This window comes from Oncorhynchus mykiss, chromosome 17 (assembly GCF_013265735.2).
Source record: "Oncorhynchus mykiss isolate Arlee chromosome 17, USDA_OmykA_1.1, whole genome shotgun sequence".
Classification (NCBI taxonomy): Eukaryota; Metazoa; Chordata; class Actinopteri; order Salmoniformes; family Salmonidae; genus Oncorhynchus; species Oncorhynchus mykiss.
The window spans coordinates 52,093,610-52,117,435 of NC_048581.1; the positions used below are offsets into that span (position 1 = coordinate 52,093,610).

At 42.7% G+C, this 23,826-nt stretch overlaps 1 protein-coding gene across 22 annotated transcripts in view; it reads left to right on the forward strand.

Moving 5' to 3' along the window:
• The window catches only part of LOC110494059 (neurofascin), a 154,940-nt gene that overhangs the window by 126,571 nt on the left and 4,543 nt on the right, over nt 1–23,826 (forward strand). For 9 of the 22 annotated variants that reach the window (XM_036950089.1, XM_036950086.1, XM_036950088.1 and 6 more), the window contains 6 exons: nt 296–424; nt 3,437–3,583; nt 8,733–8,864; nt 9,460–9,529; nt 13,180–13,209; nt 16,871–16,945. In XM_036950089.1, coding sequence (XP_036805984.1) covers nt 296–424; nt 3,437–3,583; nt 8,733–8,864; nt 9,460–9,529; nt 13,180–13,209; nt 16,871–16,945 — 583 coding nt within the window. Of the gene's footprint in view, nt 1–295; nt 425–3,436; nt 3,584–8,732; nt 8,865–9,459; nt 9,530–9,990; nt 10,639–13,179; nt 13,210–16,870; nt 16,946–23,826 lie in introns of those variants that run through there. The other 13 variants (XM_036950109.1, XM_036950106.1, XM_036950105.1 and 10 more) reach the window with 11 other exon arrangements.

Here is a 23,826-nt window from a genome sequence, read left to right on the forward strand (position 1 = left end):
GTTATAATTCTGCCCAGTGCAGTTGATACCTTAACTACTGGGTACCTCCATTACAATTCAAGGCACCTCCATCAGTGTTAATACATTAACTGTGGAGTGGACACCACCAAAAGTGTTGACATCAATGTTGACACTCATTAAAAGTGTTCAAATATAACATTGGTCCAGTCCACTGTTTATAGGGCAACCCTAACCCTAAAACCATTGTGTGATTTACAACCCTGCATGTGTGGTGTTGTAACACACCCCTCTCTGCTCCACCTTGCCACGCCCCTGACCCCGCCCTGCCCTCTAGTAGGCATGGCTCCTGGGAGTGTGATCTGGAACCTGACGGTGGAGCCTAACAGTAACTACGCTAACGTCAGCTGGAACCACAACTTCCCGGCCGGCAGCAGCGAGTTCCAGCTAGAGTTCACACTGGACAGTAAGATCCACACCCAGAGTTTGTGTCAAGGCTGAGGCTAGACTGTAAGAAAAGAACCAGAGTTTGTGTCAGAGCTGAGGCTGGACAATAAGAAAAGACCCAGAGTTTAAGATCCTCAGCCTAGGTCTTATAGTAATGTTCAGAAATGGGTCAAATACATATGTGCACTTGATAAAGCTTGGAGTTTGCAATTTAGGGACTATTTCATTGCTTCCATTCCAAAGGGGGAACTGAATCAAGCCCAGCTCAAGTATTTGAAAGGATTTGACATATGTATTTGACCCAAGTGTGATCATATCTAACAGCTAAAGTTCAAAATCCATCCTGGGCAGAAATGTCAATAATAAAGTTCATCTTCAGACAGTCTATCTCTGCAGAGAACCCACGGGGCTTTCTGAAGGGAACGGTGAGGCATTCTTGGGGCAGGAAAAAAACACAAAATGGTGTTAAAAAATCCAGTCCAATTCATGACAGCCCTTCACTCTTGTGGAGAAGCAAGGCTTTTATTCAGAGGCGAGTAAGGCAACATTCTCATCTCTATTCATCTCCACAGAAAGGCAATTTCTGAGAAGAAACTCTCAACTCTCATTTAATTTTGCCTCGGCAGAGCGGAGTTCAGTTACCTATAGAAGTCAGATTCAAATCTGTCTAGCGTCCCATAGCTGTAGATGTGGGTGAAATATATAATATATTCTGTGGCATTTCCATTTGAATAATTCATGTGTTATTGTATAGCACCTCCGGTTTCTATTGCACTTTGATTACAGGTTTTGAGGTTTTTATTTTTGTATTTTTTTAAATCCCTACTAAAGGCTATGTTAAATTTGTATTTTATTGTGCCCATGTAGGTTCTCTGTTGCCAGTTCAAACAGAAGTTAATTTCAGAAAGAAAGAGAGAGAGAGAGAGAGAGAGAGAGAGAGAGAGAGAGAGAGAGAGAGAGAGGGAGAGAGAGAGAGAGAGAGAGAGAGAGAGAGAGAGAGAGAGAGGATGTGTTATTTTACTGGGCGGAAATATACTGTTTAATGAAAAACATTCCTTAAAAGAACTCTATGTGTATGTGTTAAATGATTCTGATTGCAGAAGAGGAAATGTTAGGTGATATTCAAGCATGTGCACACATTTCTATTTTCCCAAACTGTATCAATGGCATACTGTACTTATAACACACAATATACCCCACTTTCTCCCTATGTCTACTGCTCTCTTTCCATCTCTCTCTTTGGAAATGTGGCTTTGTATAGTTCATGTCCATAGTGTATCATGATGTCTTAACTCCCCAAACTGTGCAGTGTGCAACCTTCATAGCTACTACCCAGTATCGAGCTCCTGCATCATCTGGCTGTCCGTCTGGCTGTATGTTTGGTTGTCAGGCTTGGCTTTTCCATTGGCTGTTTAACATTATAGTCAGTGGGGGGGGGGGGAGCATGATGTCTTTATGAACACACACACGCGCAATTTCCCCGGCAGAGCTATCACTGTGATGAACACTAGCTGTAGTCAGTGGTGTGTATTCTATGCCAGATCTAGATTACAGGCTTGGTCTGCATGCTGCAGTACTGCTAATGTTATCGGGTGGGAAGGCAGGGAGATGCTTTCACAACGCAAGCCAAGGGCATTGGGAAGGTTAAAAAGATTGGGAAGGGAGGGCTACAAGCTGTTTGCTTTTGTCTTTCTATGTTTTGGACTCAAGGCTGTACAGATGTAGGATCTTAATTTGATCACTCTTGTTGCTGAAAATTTTCCTGCACAACAGGAAATGCAAACGGCTGCTAAATTTTGTAATTTTCACTTTAAGATAACTTGAGTTGCCCTAACGAAAAATGTATCTACCCCTACAAAAAATATCCATGTATTATAATTCACATTTCCTGTAGTTTAGGATTATTTTCATGCTGTAGCAAACTGGCTCAAATTGAGATCCTACATCTGTACAGTCAAATAGCAAATATATTTTTCAGACATTGAACTTGTAGATTTAGCTTCATGTTTTAACTTATGCAAGGAATGAAGTGTGTTTTTATATTAGTCAGACATTCTTCCAAGTTATTGATTTTCATAGGGCTTCAGGTCTTTTTGTGGCCTAGTCAAGATTGAATTTAGTTTTCTACAGTTTTGTTTAGTTGCTTCAGAGGCTGCATTGGATGTACCAAGCTTTGGAATGGTTTTGGCTGATTGCTGTATGATGATCTCGTCTCACCCTTTCGGGGGGTCAAAGGTCATGTCATAGCATGGTGCATGAAGTCACCAGATTGCGTGCTCCTCTAGCAATCACTGACCCGTGTTGTCATGACCTTTGGAAAGATGCTGCATTCCTTTCCACCATTGGTGTTTCTTCCATTGAGATGAGTGGAGGGTTATGGGTAATTGTGACACAGTGCTTTTCTACCCTCCTGCCCCATTTCACAATACGGATTGTTCCATAATGGTGAATTTAAATTCCACTAGTCAGGGTAATACAATTTACTGCTGGCAATTCAGCTGGGAGTTTAGTAAAACTTCGATGTCCACATTATTATAGTAGCCTGAAGGAACACCTGCTTCCTAGGTTTACACTATTTTCTCTCTCGCCAATGGAAAATGTCCCCTTTTTAGATGAGCTTTCTCAGGAGAATTATCCCTCAGGTGAGAAATGTGGTTTCACCCTCACTGAGAAGAGAATTTACCAAAAAGAATCCTGAAAAAGCCATGGAACCCCGAGCTATGGCTCTTCTATTCACTTTCATTCTCTATTATTCCATTAGATATAAATGTATCCGTATTCGAGACATCGGCTTACAGATATAGCTAATAATCTTAATGAGGTTGTCAATAAGTGGAGGTAAGAGGGTGTGTGTGTGTTGCATTGGGTCAGTCTCAATTCACTCCACTGGCCCACCATCTCATAGGGGGAAAAAATCAGTCCTGCCCATGTAGTATCACTGCGTCGTACCCTTCCGCTTTGCGTCGTTACCACGGTAGCCCGGCCACGCCCCCACAACAGAGTGTGATTGGCCCTCTCTTGTGTCTCCAAGGCAACGGCAGTATGTCAAGCGTACCTGTGAACCAGCCGCCCATTAAACTGGCGGGACTGATCGAAGGGGCCAAGTACCACCTGAGGGTGTACTCCAACGAATACCACAGCATCTCCAGCAATGTTGTCACCTTTGAGACCAGTGCAGGTGAGACTCCACCTGCCCAGTTGAGGAGGGATGGTACATGGCCCGGATCAGGTCAGGTCAGATAGCCTGGGGGCCAGTCTGTGTCTGCATCAGCCCAGTCTAGGAGACTATAGCAGGCTAATGCAGAGACATGACAAAACCCATGCTACCGGGACCACATGGAGGACCCAGTTCCCTAACAATGAGGTATGTTGGGTCAGAACACTGTGGTGCTCCAGCCAAGTGAAAGAAGGCTAGGAGTTGAAATAGCTCCATGTGCTGGTATTGAAGTGTTGCCATGAATTCCCCGTCCATCAATGAAATACTCAAACGCATTGTAAAGTGACTGCTTTGTCTCCGTTCAGTTGTCTGTTCTGAACTTCTGGAAATAGCTGCCATGAGTCAGCGATTTAGCTGTTTGTGATGTCTTGATTTGCCGTAGGAGAGTATTCCATGTGGTAAGAATAATCCAATGCAATGTAAAGAATGAAAGCTAATACATACAATGGGTCTATAACTTGGACATATACTTTACTTTTCTCATATCTTCGTTTTGTTCTGAGCAAATTCACTTAGCTAATTTCACACTTGGTTGGTTAGTAATTATAAACTATTCATGTCATTGTCAGGGTATATTTAAGTCTGCATTTTGTTACAGAATAGTTTTTCAACCAGTAGCGTACTGTGTTTGGCTTATTTCAATGTTCTAGAATTATATTTTAGACCGATTTCAGATCATAATACTCTCCAGTGTCTTTGTTTGCTTTCAACATTTAAGGTTCTTTCTGTTAAATACCTAGGTTTTGTGTTCATATCGACAAATTGACCCAACACATAATTGTAGTGTATATTCAGATTAAATTTGAAATGCAAAATATAATTTATATTTTCAAATGTGATTTTCAGGGTTTGGTGAAATGAAGATAAATACTTTATTGGTACATACAGTGGGGCAAAAAAGTATTTAGTCAGCCACCAATCGTGCAAGTTCTCCCACTTAAAAAGATGAGAGAGGCCTGAAATTTTCATCATAGGTACACTTCAACTATGACAGAGAAAATGAGAATTTATTTTCCAGAAAATCACACTGTATGATTTTTAATGAATTTATTTGCAAATTATGGTGGAAAATAAGTATTTGGTCAATAACAAAAGTTTATCTCAATACTTTGTTATATACCCTTTGTTGGCAATGACAGAGGTCAAATGTTTTCTGTAAGTCTTCACAAGGTTTTCACACACTGTTGCTGGTATTTTGGCCCATTCCTCCATGCAGAGCTCCTCTAGAGATTTTGGGGCTGTTGCTGGGCAACACGGACTTTCAACTCCGTCCAAAGTTTTTCTATGGGGTTGAGATCTGGAGACTGGCTAGGCCAGGACCTTGAAATGCTTCTTACGAAGCCACTCCTTCGTTGCCCGGGCGGTGTGTTTGGGATCATTGTCATGCTGAAAGACCCAGCCACGTTTCATCTTAAATGCCCTTGCTGATGGAAGGAGGTTTTCACTCAAAATCTCACGATAAATGGCCCCATTCATTATTTCCTTTACACGGATCAGTCGTCCTGGTCCCTTTGCAGAAAAACAGCCCCAAAGCATGATGTTTCCACCCCCATGCTTCACAGTAGGTATGGTGTTCTTTGGATGCAACTCAGCATTCTTTGTCCTCCAAACACGAGTTGATTTTTTTTACCAAAAAGTTATATTTTGGTTTCATCTGACCATATGACATTCTCCCAATCTTCTTTTGGATCATCCAAATGCTCTCTAGCAAACTTCAGACGGGCCTGGAAATGTACTGGCTTAAGCAGGGATTTGAGTCCCTGGCGGCGTAGTGTGTTACTGATGGTAGGCTTTGTTACTTTGGTCCCAGCTCTCTGCAGGTCATTCAGTAGGTCCCCCCGTGTGGTTCTGGGATTTTTACTCACCGTTCTTGTGATTATTTTGACCCCACGGGGTGAGATCTTGCGTGGAGCCCCAGATCGAGGGAGATTATCAGTGGTCTTGTATGTCTTCCATTTCCTAATAATTGCTGCCACAGTTGATTTCTTCAAACCAAGCTGCTTACCTATTGCAGATTCAGTCTTCCCAGCCTGGTGCAGGTCTACAATTTTGTTTCTGGTGTCCTTTGACAGCCCTTTGGTCTTGGCCATAGTGGAGTTTGGAGTGTGACTGTTTGAGGTCGTGGACAGGTGTCTTTTATACTGATAACAAGTTCAAACAAGTGCCATTAATACAGGTAACGAGTGGAGAACAGAGGAGAATTACAGGCCTCTCTCATCTTTTTAAGTGGGAGAACTTGCACAATTGGTGGCTGACTAAATACTTTTTTGCCCCACTGTATATATATATATATATATATATATATATATATATATATATACAGTACCAGTCAAAAGTTTGGACACACCTACTCATTCATTTCTACATTGTAGAATAATAGTGAAGACATCAAAACTATGAAATAACACATATGGAATCATGTTGTAACCAAAGAATTTTCAAACAAATCAAAATATATTTCATTTTTGAGATTCTTCAACGTAGCCAACCTTTGCCTTGATTACAGCTTTGCACACTCTTGGCATTCTCTCAACCTGCTTCACCTGGAATGCTTATCCAACAGTCTTGAAGGAGTTCCCACATATGCTGAGCACTTGTTCACTGCTTTTCCTTGCCTCTGCGGTCCAACTCATCCCAAACCTTCTCAATCTCGTTCTTGGTCAAATAGCCCTTACACAGCCTGGAGGTGTGTTGGGTCATTTTCCTGTTGGAAACAAATGATTGTCCCATGAAGCGCAAACCAGATGGGATGGTGAATCGCAGCAGAATGCTGTGGTAGAATGCTGGTTAAGTGTGCCTTGAAGTCTAAATACAACACAGACAGTGTCACCAGCAAAGCAACCCCACACCTCCTCCTCCATGCTTCACGGTGAAAACCACACTCGCGCACACCATCCGTTCACCTACTTTGCATCTCACCACACGGTCGTTGAAACCAAAAATCTCAAATTTGGACTCATCAGACCAAAGGACATATTTCCACCGGTCTAATGTCCATTGCTCATGTTTCTTGGTCCAAGCAAGTCTCTTCTTATTATTGGTGTCCTTTAGTAGTGGTTTCTTTGTAGCAATTCGATCATGAAGGCCTGATTCTCCTCTGAACAGATGATGTTGAGATGTGTCTGTTACTTGAACTCTGTGAAACATTTATATGAGCTGCAATCTGAGGTGCAGTTAACTCTAATGAACTAGGTAACTCTGGGTCTTCCTTTCCTGTGGCGGTCCTCACAAGAGACAGTTTCATCATAGCGATTGATGGTTTTTGCGACTACACTTGAAGAAACTTTCAAAGTTCTTAAAATGTTACGGATTGACTGACCTTCATGCCTTAAAGTAATGATGGACTGTCGTTTCTCTTTGCTTATTTGAGCTGTTCTTGACATAATATTTATTTTGATTTATTTTATTTTTTATTTAACTAGGCAAGTCAGATAAGAACAAATTCTTATTCACAGTGACGGCCAACCAAAAGGCAAAAGGCCTCCTGTCGGGTCTGGGGCTGGGATTAAAGATAAAAGCAATTAAATAAAAATATAGGACAAAACACACATCATGACAAGAGAGACAACACAGCACTACATAAAGAGAGACCTAAGACAACAACATATTAAGGCAACAATACATGACAACACAGCATGGTAGCCACACAACATGACAACAGCATGGTAGCAACACAACATGGAAGCGTCACAACATGGTAGCAGAACAAAACATGGTACAAACATTATTGGGCACAGACAACAGCACAAAAGGCAAGAGATACATCACGCAAAGCAGCCACAACTGTCAGTGAGTCTTTGAATTTATTTTACCTTTATTTAACCAGGAAGTCAGTTAAGAACAAATTCTTACTTTCAATGACGGCCTAGGAACAGTAGGTCCACTGCCTGTTCAGGGGCAGAACGACAGATTAGCTCGGGGGTTTGAACTTGCAACCTCGCGGTTACTAGTCCAATGCTCTAACCACTAAGCTACCCTGCCGCCCCATGAATGAAGAGATTGAGATAATACTGTCCAGTTTGAGTGTTTGTTGGAGCTAGTTCCAGTCGCTAGCCATACTCCCAAGTACTTGTATGAGGTGACTATCTTAAGCTCTAAACCCTCATAGGTAGTAATCACACCCATGGGGAGAAGGGCATTCTTCTTACCAAACCTTTGTTTTGGAGGTGTTCAGAACAAGGTTAAGGGCAGAGAAAGCTTGTTGGACACTAAGAAAGATTTGTTGTAGAGTGTTTAACACCAAATCCGAGGAGGGGCCAGGTGAATATAAGACTGTATCATCTGCATATAAATGGATGAAAGATCTTCCTACTGCCTGAGCTATGTTGTTGATGTAAATTGAGAAGAGAGTGAGGCCTAGGATCGAGCCTTGGGATACTCCCTTGTTCACAGGCAGTGGCCGAGACAGCAGATGTTCTGACTTTATACACTGCAATCTTTGAGAGAGAGGTAGTTAGCAAACCAGGTCAACGACCCCCAACTCTTTGGAGTTGGTATTTTACCAATAGGGCTAACTTCTGTATATCAGCCCTACCTTGTCACAACACAACTGATTAGCTCAAATGCATGAATTTAATTTGAACAAGGCTCACCTGTTAATTGAAATGCATTCCAGGTGACTACCTCATGAAGCTGGTTGAGAGAATTCCAAGAGTGTGCAAAGCTATCATCAAGGAAAAGGGTGGCTACTTTGAAGAATCTCAAATATATCATATATTTTGATTTGTTTAAAACTTTTTTGGTTACTACGTGATTCCATATGTGTTGTTTCATACGTGTTATTTCATAGTTTTGATGTCTTCACTATTATTCTACAATGTAGAAAATAGTACAAATAAAGAAACAAAATTGAATCAATTGAATGAGTAGTGGGATTCCATTGAGAGTAATAGCTCTGCGTTGAGGGAATAATGGAATGTTTTTTGGTTGTCATACTTTGTGTGGTTACTGTATCTTGATTTGAAAAGTCTTGGATGAGGACAGATGGTCGGACGTATTGCCAGTGACTCATCTGGGGCACAACAAACTCTTATTATTTTTCTCCCTCTCTCTGTGTGTCTCATCTCTCCCTCCTGTGTGTGTGCGTGTCAATGTGTTTGCCTGCTGACAGCCTACAGTAAAGACCAGGTGGACATTGCTACCCAGGGCTGGTTCATCGGGCTGATGTGTGCAATTGCTCTCATCATCCTCATCCTCCTCATCGTCTGCTTCATCAAGAGGAGTCGCGGAGGCAAATACCCAGGTAAGGGTTAACAGAAGGGATTTAAATACCCTGGTAAGGGTTAACAGAAGGGAGTTAAATACCCAGGTAAGGGTTAACAGAAGGGAGTTAACAGAAGGGAGTTAAATACCCAGGTAAGGGTTAACAGAAGGGAGTTAAATACCCAGATAAGGGTTAACAGAAGGGAGTTAAATACCCAGGTAAGGGTTAACAGAAGGGAGTTAAATACCCAGGTAAGGGTTAACAAAAGGGAGTTAAATACCCAGGTAAGGGTTAACAGAAGGGAGTTAAATACCCAGGTAAGGGTTAACAAAAGGGAGTTAAATACCCAGGTAAGGGTTAACAGAAGGGAGTTAAATACCCAGGTAAGGGTTAACAGAAGGGAGTTAAATACCCAGGTAAGAGTTAACAGAAGAGAGTTAAATACCTAGGTAAGGTAATGATGTGGGGTGGGAGTGGGTCAAGCTCCAATGTAAGAGTTTACAGGTCAAACATAAATGCAAACGTAATGGGTTATTCAATTACGGAGAGCAGCACCCATGTAAATTCCAAGGCCTTGGTGGAGCTTTGAATACGTGTTACTCATGTGTGTCTTTTTGGCTTGATCGCTCTTCAGTGCGAGAGAAAAAAGATCTCCCTCTGGATGCAGTGGATCAGAAAGGAGAGGACGGATCATTTGACTACCAGTAAGTATTTTTCCTGAATATGAATATTTCTCATATGTTTGTTCAACGTTGTATTATATGGCCCGATGTTCCCCTGGGAGGTTAAATATGTGTTTCACCAATCAGATTAATCTATGCAGACTTTCTATTGTAACACTGTGTAGGAAATAGACCTAGGTATGACTGAGTCATGCAGGCTTATATAGAGGGAGATTTAGTAGGCTTTTGTCTGGTTGGTTTACTTATGTGTGTGTATACTCGTCATCATGATTATGATGTATGGTGTTCGGGCTTAGGATCATGCGTAGTAGTGTTTATCTGCATGTACTGTATTTAGACATCAGGAATGAGGCACAGGGACTCTTAGGTCTTGTAATCCTGGTGAATGTTATGACAGGAGTTAGTATGTGTTAGGTCTAGCAATGCATGTGTTCAGTAGTATATATATTTGTTGGTGAGTGATTGTCTTTTGCTCATTCCAGGTCCCACTGATCTGTCTCCACTCATTTTTCTCTGTGGGGAATGAGTCTCTCTCTGTCCACCTTTACTGATTAATTAACCCTCTAACTTAACCGTCAAGTCAGCTTACTCACTCTAATCATCCTGATCCTACTTTATTGAAATGGTGCTAAAACCCATGTCCTAAGTTACACAGACAGGTAGAGGGTATGTACACACTTAAATGTGTGGCTACTGTTTGTCACCTAAATCCATAACTAAAGTACATACAGAAGCATCCATACACAGCCTGTCTGGTGTGTATTGTTGTGGTGGTAACACACAAAACCTTTGGCCTTTGGTTTCCAAGGTAGCAATGACCTTTGACCTCTCACATGACCAAAGCTAGTTCCTGAGTGGAGATACCTTCTCAGGTGACCCTCATCCACTGTTGCCATGGTGATGGTCATATCACCGCTGACAGTGTCTTAAGAACTTCAGTAGGAGAGGAAGTGCCCCTGTACTCAACACCCAGTAACACCACACAATCTGTAACCCAAACCCCTAACTGTTCTTATGAGTCTGAAATGGAACATGGCACCTTAATTTACCCAAGCTTTGGGGGCACCTTCTACCTAGACCAGTTACAATGGTTCATTTAGTCAGGTATATTCAGAGTAATTTGAAGAGATTTTATTAGTTATGCTTTTAGAAAGCATGACGAGCAATACAAATTATATACAGTGCCTTGCGAAAGAATTCGGCCCCCTTGAACTTTGCGACCTTTTGCCACATTTCAGGCTTCAAACATAAAGATATAAAACTGTATTTTTTTGTGAAGAATCAACAACAAGTGGGACACAATCATGAAGTGGAAGGACATTTATTGGATATTTCTAACTTTTTTAACAAATCAAAAACTGAAAAATTGGGCGTGCAAAATTATTCAGCCCCTTTACTTTCAGTGCAGCAAACTCTCTCCAGAAGTTCAGTGAGGATCTCTGAATGATCCAATGTTGACCTAAATGACTAATGATGATAAATACAATCCACCTGTGTGTAATCAAGTCTCCGTATAAATGCACCTGCACTGTGATAGTCTCAGAGGTCCGTTAAAAGCGCAGAGAGCATCATGAAGAACAAGGAACACACCAGGCAGGTCCGAGATACTGTTGTGAAGAAGTTTAAAGCCGGATTTGGATACAAAAAGATTTCCCAAGCTTTAAACATCCCAAGGAGCACTGTGCAAGCGACAATATTGAAATGGAAGGAGTATCAGACCACTGCAAATCTACCAAGACCTGGCCGTCCCTCTAAACTTTCAGCTCATACAAGGAGAAGACTGATCAGAGATGCAGCCAAGAGGCCCATGATCACTCTGGATGAACTGCGGAGATCTACAGCTGAGGTGGGAGACTCTGTCCATAGGACAACAATCAGTCATATATTGCACAAATCTGGCCTTTATGGAAGAGTGGCAAGAAGAAAGCCATTTCTTAAAGATATCCATAAAAGGTGTTGTTTAAAGTTTGCCACAAGCCACCTGGGAGACACACCAAACATGTGGAAGAAGGTGCTCTGGTCAGATGAAACCAAAATTGAACTTTTTGGCAACAATGCAAAACGTTATGTTTGGCGTAAAAGCAACACAGCTGAACACACCATCCCCACTGTCAAACATGGTGGTGGCAGCATCATGGTTTGGGCCTGCTTTTCTTCAGCAGGGACAGGGAAGATGGTTAAAATTGATGGGAAGATGGATGGAGCCAAATACAGGACCATTCTGGAAGAAAACCTGATGGAGTCTGCAAAAGACCTGAGACTGGGACGGAGATTTGTCTTCCAACAAGACAATGATCCAAAACATAAAGCAAAATCTACAATGGAATGGTTCAAAAATAAACATATCCAGGTGTTAGAATGGCCAAGTCAAAGTCCAGACCTGAATCCAATCGAGAATATGTGGAAAGAACTGAAAACTGCTGTTCACAAATGCTCTCCATCCAACCTCACTGAGCTCGAGCTGTTTTGCAAGGAGGAATGGGAAAAAATTTCAGTCTCTCGATGTGCAAAACTGATAGAGACATACCCGAAGCGACTTACAGCTGTAATCGCAGCAAAAGGTGGCGCTACAAAGTATTAACTTAAGGGGTCTGAATAATTTTGCACGCCCAATTTTTCAGTTTTTGATTTGTTAAAAAAGTTTAAAATATATCCAATAAATGTCGTTCCACTTCATGATTGTGTCCCACTTGTTGTTGATTCTTCACAAAAAAATACAGTTTTATATCTTTATGTTTGAAGCCTGAAATGTGGCAAAAGGTCGCAAAGTTCAAGGGGGCCGAATACTTTCGCAAGGCACTGTATATATATATTCACATACACCGGATAGGTGCAGTGAATTGTGTCGTTTTACAGGGTCAGCCATTGTAGTTAGGCGCCTATGGAGCAAATAAGGGTTAAGTGCCTTGCTCAAGGACACATCGCCATATTTTTCATCTTGAGATCTTGTGTATTCAAACTAGCAACCTTTCGGTTACTTGCCCAATACTCTAAACGCGAGGCTGCCTGCCGACCAGAAAACGAGCATTACAAACGTTACACCAATTGATGAAATCATTTGAGCAGTGTTGTTGTAGGTGTTTATTCTACTTGACAACAAAGTGCTGTGGTTTTAAAGTGTGAAGTGTTTTTAAAAGCACTTGGATGTGTAGTGTGATGTTCAAAGGTGATATCAACCATATTCACTTGTGTGTGAGCAGTGCTCTACTGTAATGTTTATACAAGTGTGTGAGGCATGTCGACAATGGAAAACCAAAGCAAGTCCCTGCTCTCGTCTCTAATCAATGTCTATTAATATTACCCTCTTACCTACAGTGAAGGTCATTGCTAAGCTCACACAGTGACACACACTCAATAGCACTGGCACTAATCCCTTTGTCTACATAACTCACACGTTGTGTTGGTGTATGTGTACGTGCATGTTTGGGCGTCTGTGTGTGTGTGTGTGTGTGTGTGTGTGTGTGTGTGTGTGTGTGTGTGTGTGTGTAAGGGTGTGTGGCGTTTACGTGTGTGTGTGTGTGTGTGTGTGTGTAGTCTCTGGCTCTCATACGCTTGTGTGTCACCTGGAGGATGTCTCCTCCCTTCCTTCTCTCTTGCTCTCTCTACTCTCTCCTATCTTCACGTCTCTTCCCTCTCTTCTCCACGCTGAAATGGTCATCTGTCCCTGACAGGAACGAAAATGAGAACGAAAACGAGAACAGGTACTTTGGTTTTGGCACGGCATCCTCCTCCCGGCCTGCGCATGTCTGGGGCAGATACTCCCCTCCAGACTGGGGGGGAGGGGGGGCTGCCTGCGGGTTTGGGGGTGAGATTGGGGGAGTTCGGGGTAATGGTGGGGGTGCGGAAGTGAGGCAATAACTGTGACGTTAGATCATGGTCTATGACCAACTTCACCCTCTTCCCTTTGCACTACTGTTCATGGGGTAGAAGGGGAAAGTGAGAGATGGGTGGTGGAGGTGGACACAGTACACCAGCCAATTTAGATATCTCGGTTCCCGGGGTGTCAAACATGTGATCAGGGCGCAGCTGAGACTCTCCGGGTAGTGTGAATACACAGAGAGAAGTGAGAAGAGTGTTGTTTCTACACAGCTTCCGGCAAGGGACTTCAGAAATATGTAGCTAAGCTGTAGCTAATCAACAAAAGCTTCTATAATCAGTCCCTGACTCTTTGGGTAAATAGTCTACTTCCATAAAATTAGGTCAAGGCATAAGGTTAGGCCAAGGCAGGTTAGTGAATAGGACAATCCCACTTCAGGGCTAAACCATGTTATGCATCACCGGGCTACCTTGGCCTAACCTTAAGGCTAAGATCATCTATTGCCCTGTGTATCCATGGCCTGGCCATGGCTGTTCCACACCTGCTACCTCACAAGCAGAACAACAGCCATTACAATTGGCAAAATAACTTAAAGCCCAGGGCTGTTCTGGACCTGTTCAATACAGGCCTCTGGTGGAGAGTTGTCTTGGCAGGGACCAGATCCATCCATGGGTTGTTCAGGGTTAAGAGCAGCAAGTGTTCAATATGGGGCAAGTGAGGCTAATCATAGCTGTGGTTTAAGCGTCGCCTCAGGCTCATGACATTCAAGTGAGAAAAGCGTGTTAGTGTTCAGGGCTCCGCTGAAGTGCGCAGACAGTGAGCCAAGGCTCGGTACTGTGAAGGCCTGTTCTTATTACCAGTCTGCAGGATATCACAGGGTTGGAAAAGCAGATTTCGTGGTACCACAGGCCTCACTTTAGATCCACAGCTGAAGAGCCACTAATCTCAATATACTCTGAAAGTGTCAATTTAATCAGGTAATAAAGTGTCAAGTAAATCCAGGTAATTTGCAAATGAGAGAGAGAGCGAAGGAGAGCTAGGGAGAGTGAGAATATGCAGGGTTTTCTTATCTCTCCCTAGAGAGCTGTCAAGTGTTTCATGGATCAAGTAGGTGATGTGGTGATCCTGAAACTGATCGTGAACACTGAGAAGTCCTGAACCCTTTGTCTCTGTCGAGGCTTTGAGCGTGTTTTCCTACCCTTAAGGTTAATTGCTTTGTTTTTCTTCCAACAGCTGACATTTCAAAAGGCAGCAACCACCAGGTGCAGAGGTGTAGGCTGAGGACGGAAATCAATTTGGGCTCAAGTGAGAGGGAGGGAGGGAGGGAAGAAGGTGTAGGGTAGAATCTGATGGAGAGAGGGTTTAGGGAGGGAGGTTGGAAGGTCTTCCGTTGGAGTTTGACACCCTCGAGGAACCAATTTGGGGAATAAGCAGCAGAGAACATTTAAATAAAGCCTTTGTATGCAGATAAAATATCAACACGTACAACACTATTTCCTCCCTACATCCTGACATTCACTGCTGCTCACGCCCAATAAACAAATGTTTATTCTGTCCCGTTTCGGGTTGAGTCGACCTCGGCCTTCAAAAGGGTCAAACTGACAGATATGTCGATAAAAATAAACATGCAGGAGTCAACTTAGTATGTTCTGGCCCACATGAAAAAATACTACAGTGTACTATAGAATACTACAGTACTTACTATAGTAAACTGTAGTATACTGTATAATGCTAGACTACACACTGTAGTATCCATTAAACATGTGTAGTACTTACTGTAGAGAACACTGTAATAAATACTAAAGTTATGTCCGTAAAAACACTACAGTCCGTAAAAACAGTACACTTTTTAAATTATTGTAAAAACAACCGTATTGAATTTGCATATACCTTGCCCATTCCCCTCCCCATATTGCAGTTTGTGCCACCCATAAGTGAGAAATCTACATGCCAAGTATAGAACATATATTGTTTCCCCACAGGTTATGGAAAATGTGCTCTTTTATTATTCCTCCAATAGGTTTCCTGAAGGAGAAACCCTCCACTTCTATCAAACGCTATAGTAAATATTACAGTAATGTCTGCAAAAACACTACAGTATACTGTAGTACAGTCCACAAAACACTACAGTAAATACTACAATAAACTACAATCTGCAAAAACACTACATTAATTACTATAGTATATACAGTTTTCTTTTAATACACTATTTATACATATTACAGTATAATACAGTATGATACATTATACTACAGTAAATATGACAGTATAAGACAGTATTCACTGTAGTATTTTTGCAGACTTTAGCAAAAACACTACAATAAATACTATAGTATTTATACCATATTATAAACTGCGGGTTCAAGCCCTGAATGCTGATTGGCTGAAAGCCGTGGTGTAGCACGGTTATGACAAAACATTTGTTACTGCTCTAATGATGTTGGTAACCAGTGTATAATAGCAATAAGGCACCTCGGGGGTTTGTGGTATATGGCCAATATTCCACGGCTAAGCACTGTATCCAGGCACTCCGCGTTGCGTTGTGCGTAAGAACAGCCCTTAGACGTGGTATATTGGCCATATACCACACCCCCTCGTGCCTTGTTGCTAAAATATAGAGTATAGTATTTTTTCATGTGGGGGAGTACTTTTCTTAATTTATGATGTATAAACACTTTGACAGTTCTATCTCTGCATGTGTGTGACTCTATGGCAGTGGTGGCCCACCCTGCTTCTGGAACGCCGCTGTGTGCAAGCTTTTGTTCCAGCCCAGCTTTAACACACTTGATGTAACGTTCTGTGGTTTGTACATTGAAGACTGGTTGATTGTTTGAATCTGGGTGTTAAAGCTGGGCTGGAACAAAAGCCTGCACCTTCTGCAGCTCTTCAGGACAAGGTCTGGCCATCCCTGGTCTATGGAATATCCAGTTTGACTTTCTGTTGTGCTATAGACTCAGCTGTGAGGGCCTTCATTTGCCAATTGCCAAACCCACAGATGCGTTCCTTGATGTAGCTCTGGTCCCTTGTGTTACTTGCGGCTTGAGACGGCTTCAACGGCCTCCATCTGTCCATTCATTCCTCCATAGAAGGCATTTTCTTCAGTTGAAGAAGGTTCAAGCCTCACGTCACACCGTGGACCAGAGCTAGCCTTGATGCACCTCATGACCAGAAAGATAGTTATCCCATTTTCCTTTGGCTATGTAAAACCTCATTCTACGGCTTTTTGTTCCAGATCCAATGATTATTGTTGCTTCATCTGTGTTTTTGTTTGTTTGATGTCATAGTATGGGGCAACTATGTATGGGCACCCAAATGTTTTTGACCCACTAGTAAATGTGATTTTAGGTCTATATCACTCAGGTATATTAGCAATTCCCCCCCATTCGAGATCTCATTTAGGATCTCATTTTCAGTCCGTGTGTTTATTCAGTATGTTTGTCTGTTCAGTGTGTTTTTAGCCATCTCTGTTTTTTGTTCTTCCTCACCTTACGTATTTTTCCTTTGTCTTTCTGTTTTGGTTTCTGTTCCCATTGGGTCAAATCAAGTTGTTCCTTCAAAAGGTATGGAAGGAGTAGAAGCCTGTTCTGCACAGTGCACACCACAACCAGAATAACCCTGAAGTAATATGCGTTATTTACTTTGAGATCGCTCAGACTTCTTGCATTGGATTTTAATCGATTAATATCTAATCACACTCTAATCACAACCTGTTGAATTGACTGAACATTGACCACTCTGTTTTCAATTGAATGAAACATATTCTCACTAAAGTTTAACCAACTAAAATCCTCATTTAATATGCAAGATATTGTTAATTCCAGTCATGTCGAAGTAAGCGGAGGTGGAAAGTAACAAACTGATGTTGACATTTATGCAATTGATTCCTCTAGTCCAATTGATATGTTAATTGAGCTGGATAATATTCATCTTTATAGAAAAAAATGCTCAAATAACAAAGATGAAACAGTTTGTTTTGAAAGCAGTTTCAGACACTGCAGCTTATTTCAGTAGAATAAAGTATTCCCAGTTACTTTTTCCACCTTTGCTCCTTTCTTAACAAATAATCTAATCAGATAATTGAATCATTCTACACCCTCTCATTCTAAAGAGGTTTCAAGTCGAGGGAAAGCTTGGTCTTTTATACCTCCTCTAAACCTTCTGGCTCACTAATATTGCTTGAGCGATAAGGTCAACACACGAAAGCTGGGAAACCCGCGACCTGAGCCAAGTTTTTTTTTTTATGACTTTGCCACTCTAGTAGATTTATTCAATTATATAATGTGGAGATGTCCTCATAATTCAGCTGTAATACTCCACTCTTGAGTGGATTTAGAACTATGGACAATAGTTTCGTATTTGCCAGCTGCTATGCTTCTCACCTTATGGTTCGATAAATCTTAGTGAATTTGAGGGTTGTGAAAATCTAATAAGTTAATTTCTCCATCTGCTCAGGTCTACTAAAAATCAAGGTTGTCATTGACCATGCCTGTATAAGGCCAATGTCTACATACACTATTGTATGTATGAGAGTGAGTTCTAACACTGATAAATTCCTCTCTCAGTATATTAATCGATTAAAACATCAAAAACATCCCGTGCAGTTATCCAGTTTCCTCCCATCTATTTCACTCTCTCTATTTTCTGGTCTACTTATCTTCTCTAGACTCTCACTCTCTCATGTATGATAAGATGGCAGCCCTGAGGACTGCGAGTCTTGCCGGTTCCTGCTTGACATTGCTTTTGTATTGCATTTTCTGCGTTCACTGTTACTTTGTTTGCTCAGAATGTTGGTGCTATATTCCTACGACCGACAAACACTTCTGGATCATGATCGGAAGCTACACACTTATCGCTCAGCCTCCCAGATCTGGAATAATACATTAGTTCCATAGTCCCTCGCACAGCAGGCTTACCTGACCGAAGGCAAAGCCGGTGATGAAGAAAACCTAAAAGGGTTCTTCTGCTGTCCCCGTAGGATAACTATTTGAAGAATCCTTTTTGGTTCCAGGTAGAACCCTTTTGTGTTCCATGTAGAGTCCTTTATACGGAGGGTTCTACATGGAACCCAAAGGGGTTCTCCTTTGGGGACAGCCGAAGAACCCCTTTGGAACCCCTTTTTTCTAAGAGTGTAGTATCCTGATGGCTAATGTCCAATTGCTGGAAAATAAACTTTGAGCTCAGACAAGGCTTCAATCGCAGAGGGACATCAGGGAATGCTGTGTCTTTGTTTTTACAGACATGGCTTACGTGAAACTCACTCGACTCTGCTTTCCGACTAGATGGCGTTTCTATTTTCCGTATGGATCGTATGGTGGCTTCTGGTAAGAGTAGGGGAGGTGTATGCTTCCTCATCAACATTTCCTTGTGTAATGAAATTAAAAACATCTCGAGCTCCTGATCACAACCGACCTGGAGTTCCTGATGCTAAAATTCCAACCCCACTATATGTTGAGGGCATTCATGTGTATTATTATCACAGCTGTGTACATACCGCCACAAGCAACCAGCAAGGTGGCACTCAGCGAACTGTACAATAACGTTAGCCTGCAAGAAACCTCTCAGGAGATTTTAGCCAAGAAAATCTTTGAAGTATCGCCAACATGTATCCTGCCTCACGAGAGGACCATGCGGGACCATCTGTATACAAACATTCATGACTCGTACAAAGCAATTCCCCGCCCCCACTTCAGCCAATAAGATCCCCGCTCTGTGTTCCTACTCCATGCCTACAAGCAGAAACTCAAGACGGAGCCACCAACACAGAGAATAGTGAGGAGCTGGACAGAGGAATGAAACTCAATGCTGCAGGACTGTTTTGAGAATACTGTTTAGACGTTTTATTTTATTCATCCACCCAGAACGTATCCATTAACATTGAGGAATATACACTGCTCAAAAAAATAAAGGGAACACTAAAATATCACATCCTAGATCTGAATGAATGAAACATTTTTATTAAATATTTTTTCTTTACATTGTTGAATGTGCTGACAACAAAGTCACACAAAAATGATCAATGGAAATCAAATTCATCAACCCATGGAGGTCTGGATTTGGAGTCACACTCAAAATTAAAGTGGAAAACCACACTACAGGCTGATCCAACTTTGATGTAATGTCCGTAAAACAAGTCAAAATGAGGCTCAGTAGTGTGTGTGGCCTCCACGTGCCTGTATGACCTCCCTACAACGCCTGGGCATGCTCCTGATGAGGTGGCGGTTGGTCTCCTGAGGGATCTCCTCCCAGACCTGGACTAAAGCATCCGCCAACTCCTGGACAGTCTGTGGTGCAACGTGGCGTTGGTGGATGGAGCGAGACATGATGTCCCAGATGTGCTCTATTGGATTCAGGTCTGGGGAACGGGCGGGCCAGTCCATAGCATCAATGCCTTCCTCTTGCAGGAACTGCTGACACACTCCAGCCACATGAGGTCTAGCATTGTCTTGCATTAGGAGGAACCCGGGTCCAACCGCACCAGCATATGGTCTCACAAGGGGTCTGAGGATCTCATCTCGGTACCTAATGGCAGTCAGGCTACCACTGGCGAGCACATGGAGGGCTGTGCGGCCCCCCAAAGAAATGCCACCCCACATCATGTCTGACCCACCGCCAAACCGGTCATGCTGGAGGATGTTGCAGGCAGCAGAACGTTCTCCATGGCGTCTCCAGACTGTCACGTCTGTCACATGTGCACAGTGTGAACCTGCTTTCAGTGGCGAATTTGCCAATCTTGGTGTTCTCTGGCAAATGAAAAACGTCCTGCACGGTGTTGGGCTGTAAGCACAACCCCACCTGTGGATGTCGGGCCCTCATACCACCCTCATGGAGTCTGTTTCTGACCGTTTGAGCAGACACATGCACATTTGTGGCCTGCTGGAGGTCTTTTTGCAGGGCTCTGGCAGTGCTCCTCCTGCTCCTCCTTGCACAAAGGCGGAGGTAGCGGTCCTGCTGCTGGGTTGTTGCCCTCCTACGGCCTCCTCCACGTCTCCTGATGTACTGGCCTGTCTCCTGGTAGCGCCTCCATGCTCTGGATACCACGCTGACAGACACAGCAAACCTTCTTGCCACAGCTCGCATTGATGTGCCATCCTGGATGAGCTGCACTACCTGAGCCACTTGTGTGGGTTGTAGACTCTGTCTCATGCTACCACTAAAGTGAAAGCACCGCCAGCATTCAAAAGTGACCAAAACATCAGCCAGGAAGCATAGGAACTGAGAAGTGGTCTGTGGTCCCCACCTGCAGAACCACTCCTTTATTGGGGGTGTCTTGCTAATTGCCTAAAATTTTCACCTGTTGTCTATTCCATTTGCACAACAGCATGTGAAATGTATTGTCAATCAGTGTTGCTGACAGTTTGATTTCACAGAAGTGTGATTGACTTGGAGTTACATTGTGTTGTTTAAAACTGTTGATCCTACTTGAGACGCAGACCTGGAAATGCAAATGCGCTACGCTAAATGCTAAATGTACTCGTTAAAACTCAAACGTTCATTAAAACACACATACAGGGTATTGAATTAAAGCTACACTCGTTGTGAATCTAGCCAACAAGTTAGATTTTTAAAATGCTTTTCGGCGAAAGCATGAGAAGCTATTATCTGATAGCATGCAACACCCCAAAATGCCTGAAGGTGACGTAAACAAAATAATTAGCGTAGCCGGCGCTACACAAAGAAGCAGAAATAAAATATAAAACATTCATTACCTTTGACGAGCTTCTTTCTTGGCACTCCTATATGCCCCATAAACATCACTATTGGGTCTTTTTTTCGATTAAAGCGGTCCATATATACCCAAAATAGCCATCTATGGAAACTGTGTAATTCAGAAAAAACAGTTTCAAAACGCTGCGTAATTTTTTTAAATAAAAAAAGTTGACGATAAACTTTCACAAAACACTTCAAAATACTTTTGTAATCCAACTTTAGGTATTAGTAAACGTTTATAATCTATCAAAATGATCACGGGGCGATGTGTATTCAATAGCTCCACGTCTTCAAATCATGGTCGAAAATCTCTCCTCCAAAACATCCTGTCGGAGACCGGAAGAAATGGAATGTCTTTCCTTTGTTTGACTAAGAAATAACTCTCAGGAAAATGACGACAATGGCGACATCGTGTGGAATCTGTAGGAATTGCATCCGAGGCCCTATTTAATTTGGTGTCCTTTAAACAATACATGCAAGTGGCGCATGGATATTATTTTCAGCTTTCAGTGACCAGTTTTTCTTGCGCTTTTCGATGAAACACACGCTCTGTTATAGTCACAGCCGTGATTTAACCAGTTTTAGAAACTTCAGAGTGTTTTCTATCCACACATACTAATCATATGCATATACTATATTCCTGGCATGAGTAGCAGGACGCTGAAATGTTGCGCGATTTTTAACAGAATGTTTGAAAAAGGAGGGGGTAGACTTAAGAGTTTTAAGTGTTCCCTTTATTTTTTTGAGCAGTGTACATCGTCAGTCACAGGCTTCATTAGAAGATGTGTTGATGATGTTGTACACACAATACCAATCTGGACATAACCCAACCAAAAACCCTGGATGAACAGATAAATCCATATCATGCTGTGAGCCCGTACTGCAGCGTTTAATGTCAGCCGAACAAACCACAAAGACTCGGTGGAAAGTGCACTAAGCAAGCAGGGACGAGCTCCGCAAATCCATTCGTTCGACAACTCAGACTTGCGACATGTGGCAAGGACTACAGGCTATTACTGACTACAAAGGCAAATCCAGCGGATTGGTGCCAACCGAAGCCTCCCTCCAAGATGAGTTTAACATCTTCTATGCTCGCTTTGGGGCAGCCAATACAGAGCCATCCAAGAAGTATCTCTCTGCTCCGGATGACCAGGTGCTTTCACTCCTCAAGGCTGATGTGAGGAAAGATCTCAAGAGGGAATATTCACAAAGTCACCAGCCAAATGGCATCTCTGACTGCATCTTCAGAGTGTGGCTGACCATCTCGCGGGCGTCTTCTCTGACATCTTCAACCTGTCCCTATCCCAGGATGCAGTCCCCACTTGCTTCAAGGAGACCACCATTGTTCCAATGCCCAATAGTTCACATGCCCAAATGACTATCGCCTCGTCGCCCTCACCCGTGTCATCATTTAGTGCTTTCGAGAGGCTGGTCATAGCCTACATCATGGCCATCATGACAGGTACACTGGACCCACTCTAATTTCCCTGACGCTCCAACAGATCCAATGAAGATGCCATTTCTATCGCTATTCACACGGCCCTTACACATCTTGACAAAAGGAACACCTTTTGAACAGAATGCTGTTCATTGACATCAGTTCACCATTCAACACTATTGTTCCCTCCAAGCTCGTCACCAAGCTTAGAGCCCTGGGCCTACCTTCTACAGCTGGATCCTGAACATCCTGATGGACCACAGGCTGTCAAGATTGGCAATAACCTCCTCCACACTGATAACCAACATCAACCAGTCAGCCTATAGGGAGGATGTAAGTGAACTGGCACATGCCCCGATCCACATCAACCGGACTGCAGAAGAGAGAGTCAGTAGTTTTAAATTCCTCTGGGTCCATGTAACCGATTACTTGATATGAACCAGCAATACCACCACTCTTGTCAAGAGGGCAAAACAGAAGAAATTTGGCATGCCACCCCGGGTCCTCTCCAAATACACCATCGAGAGCGTCCTTACCAGTTTCATCATGGCCTGGTACCGGAATTGCTCCGTCCACAACCGAAGGCCCTCCAGTGTGTGGTGAAGATGGCCCAGTACATCACTGAGACACTTTGTATCTACAATCCATCAGACTGCTGAACACCTGACCAGAACTGAACACCTGCTCTGATTCTCTGCGCCTTAGCACACATGCACTCACTCACTCACGCACACACACATCACAACTGTTGCTACCAGACTCTTATTTACTATTGTTGATACTGTTCGGTCTGGTTTCCTTGATAATTTTTGGTTGATGACCTGTGTGCTCAGTTGATTTGGTGACTGCATGGAGCATGCTCAGAGCCATGACTTCAGGTAATCTCTGTCTGATTATATTCCGACGTAGTTTGTCTACTAACTGGCCAGCCTTGATACAGTACCACACCAGCAAATCACCGAAGAAAATGTCAACACAGTCTGGTTTGTAGATCGATCCTTTCTACAGCCAAGATAAATATTCAACACCTCCAAATATGATGGAAAGACTGTTGAAGAGCTAAACTTGTATATTTTCCTCTACCCTCTGCTCTGGTAATGCCTTTCTGCTGTTTGCTATCTGCCTGTTGTAAGAGTCTAGAGAGCTAATGTTGGTTGATAGCACCAGTGTCCCTCTGCATGACAGTTCTCTCTCCCTACTGCAGAGGTAGAAGACGTAGGGACATGTTCTGAACTGAGATACGCTCACCTACTCTAACTTGAGCTTTCACACAAATTGTCTAATCCCTGCAACACTCTGCTTTGTGTGTGAGCTTGAAGTTAATGCACAGATCTCACATCAGAACATAGTCCAGGC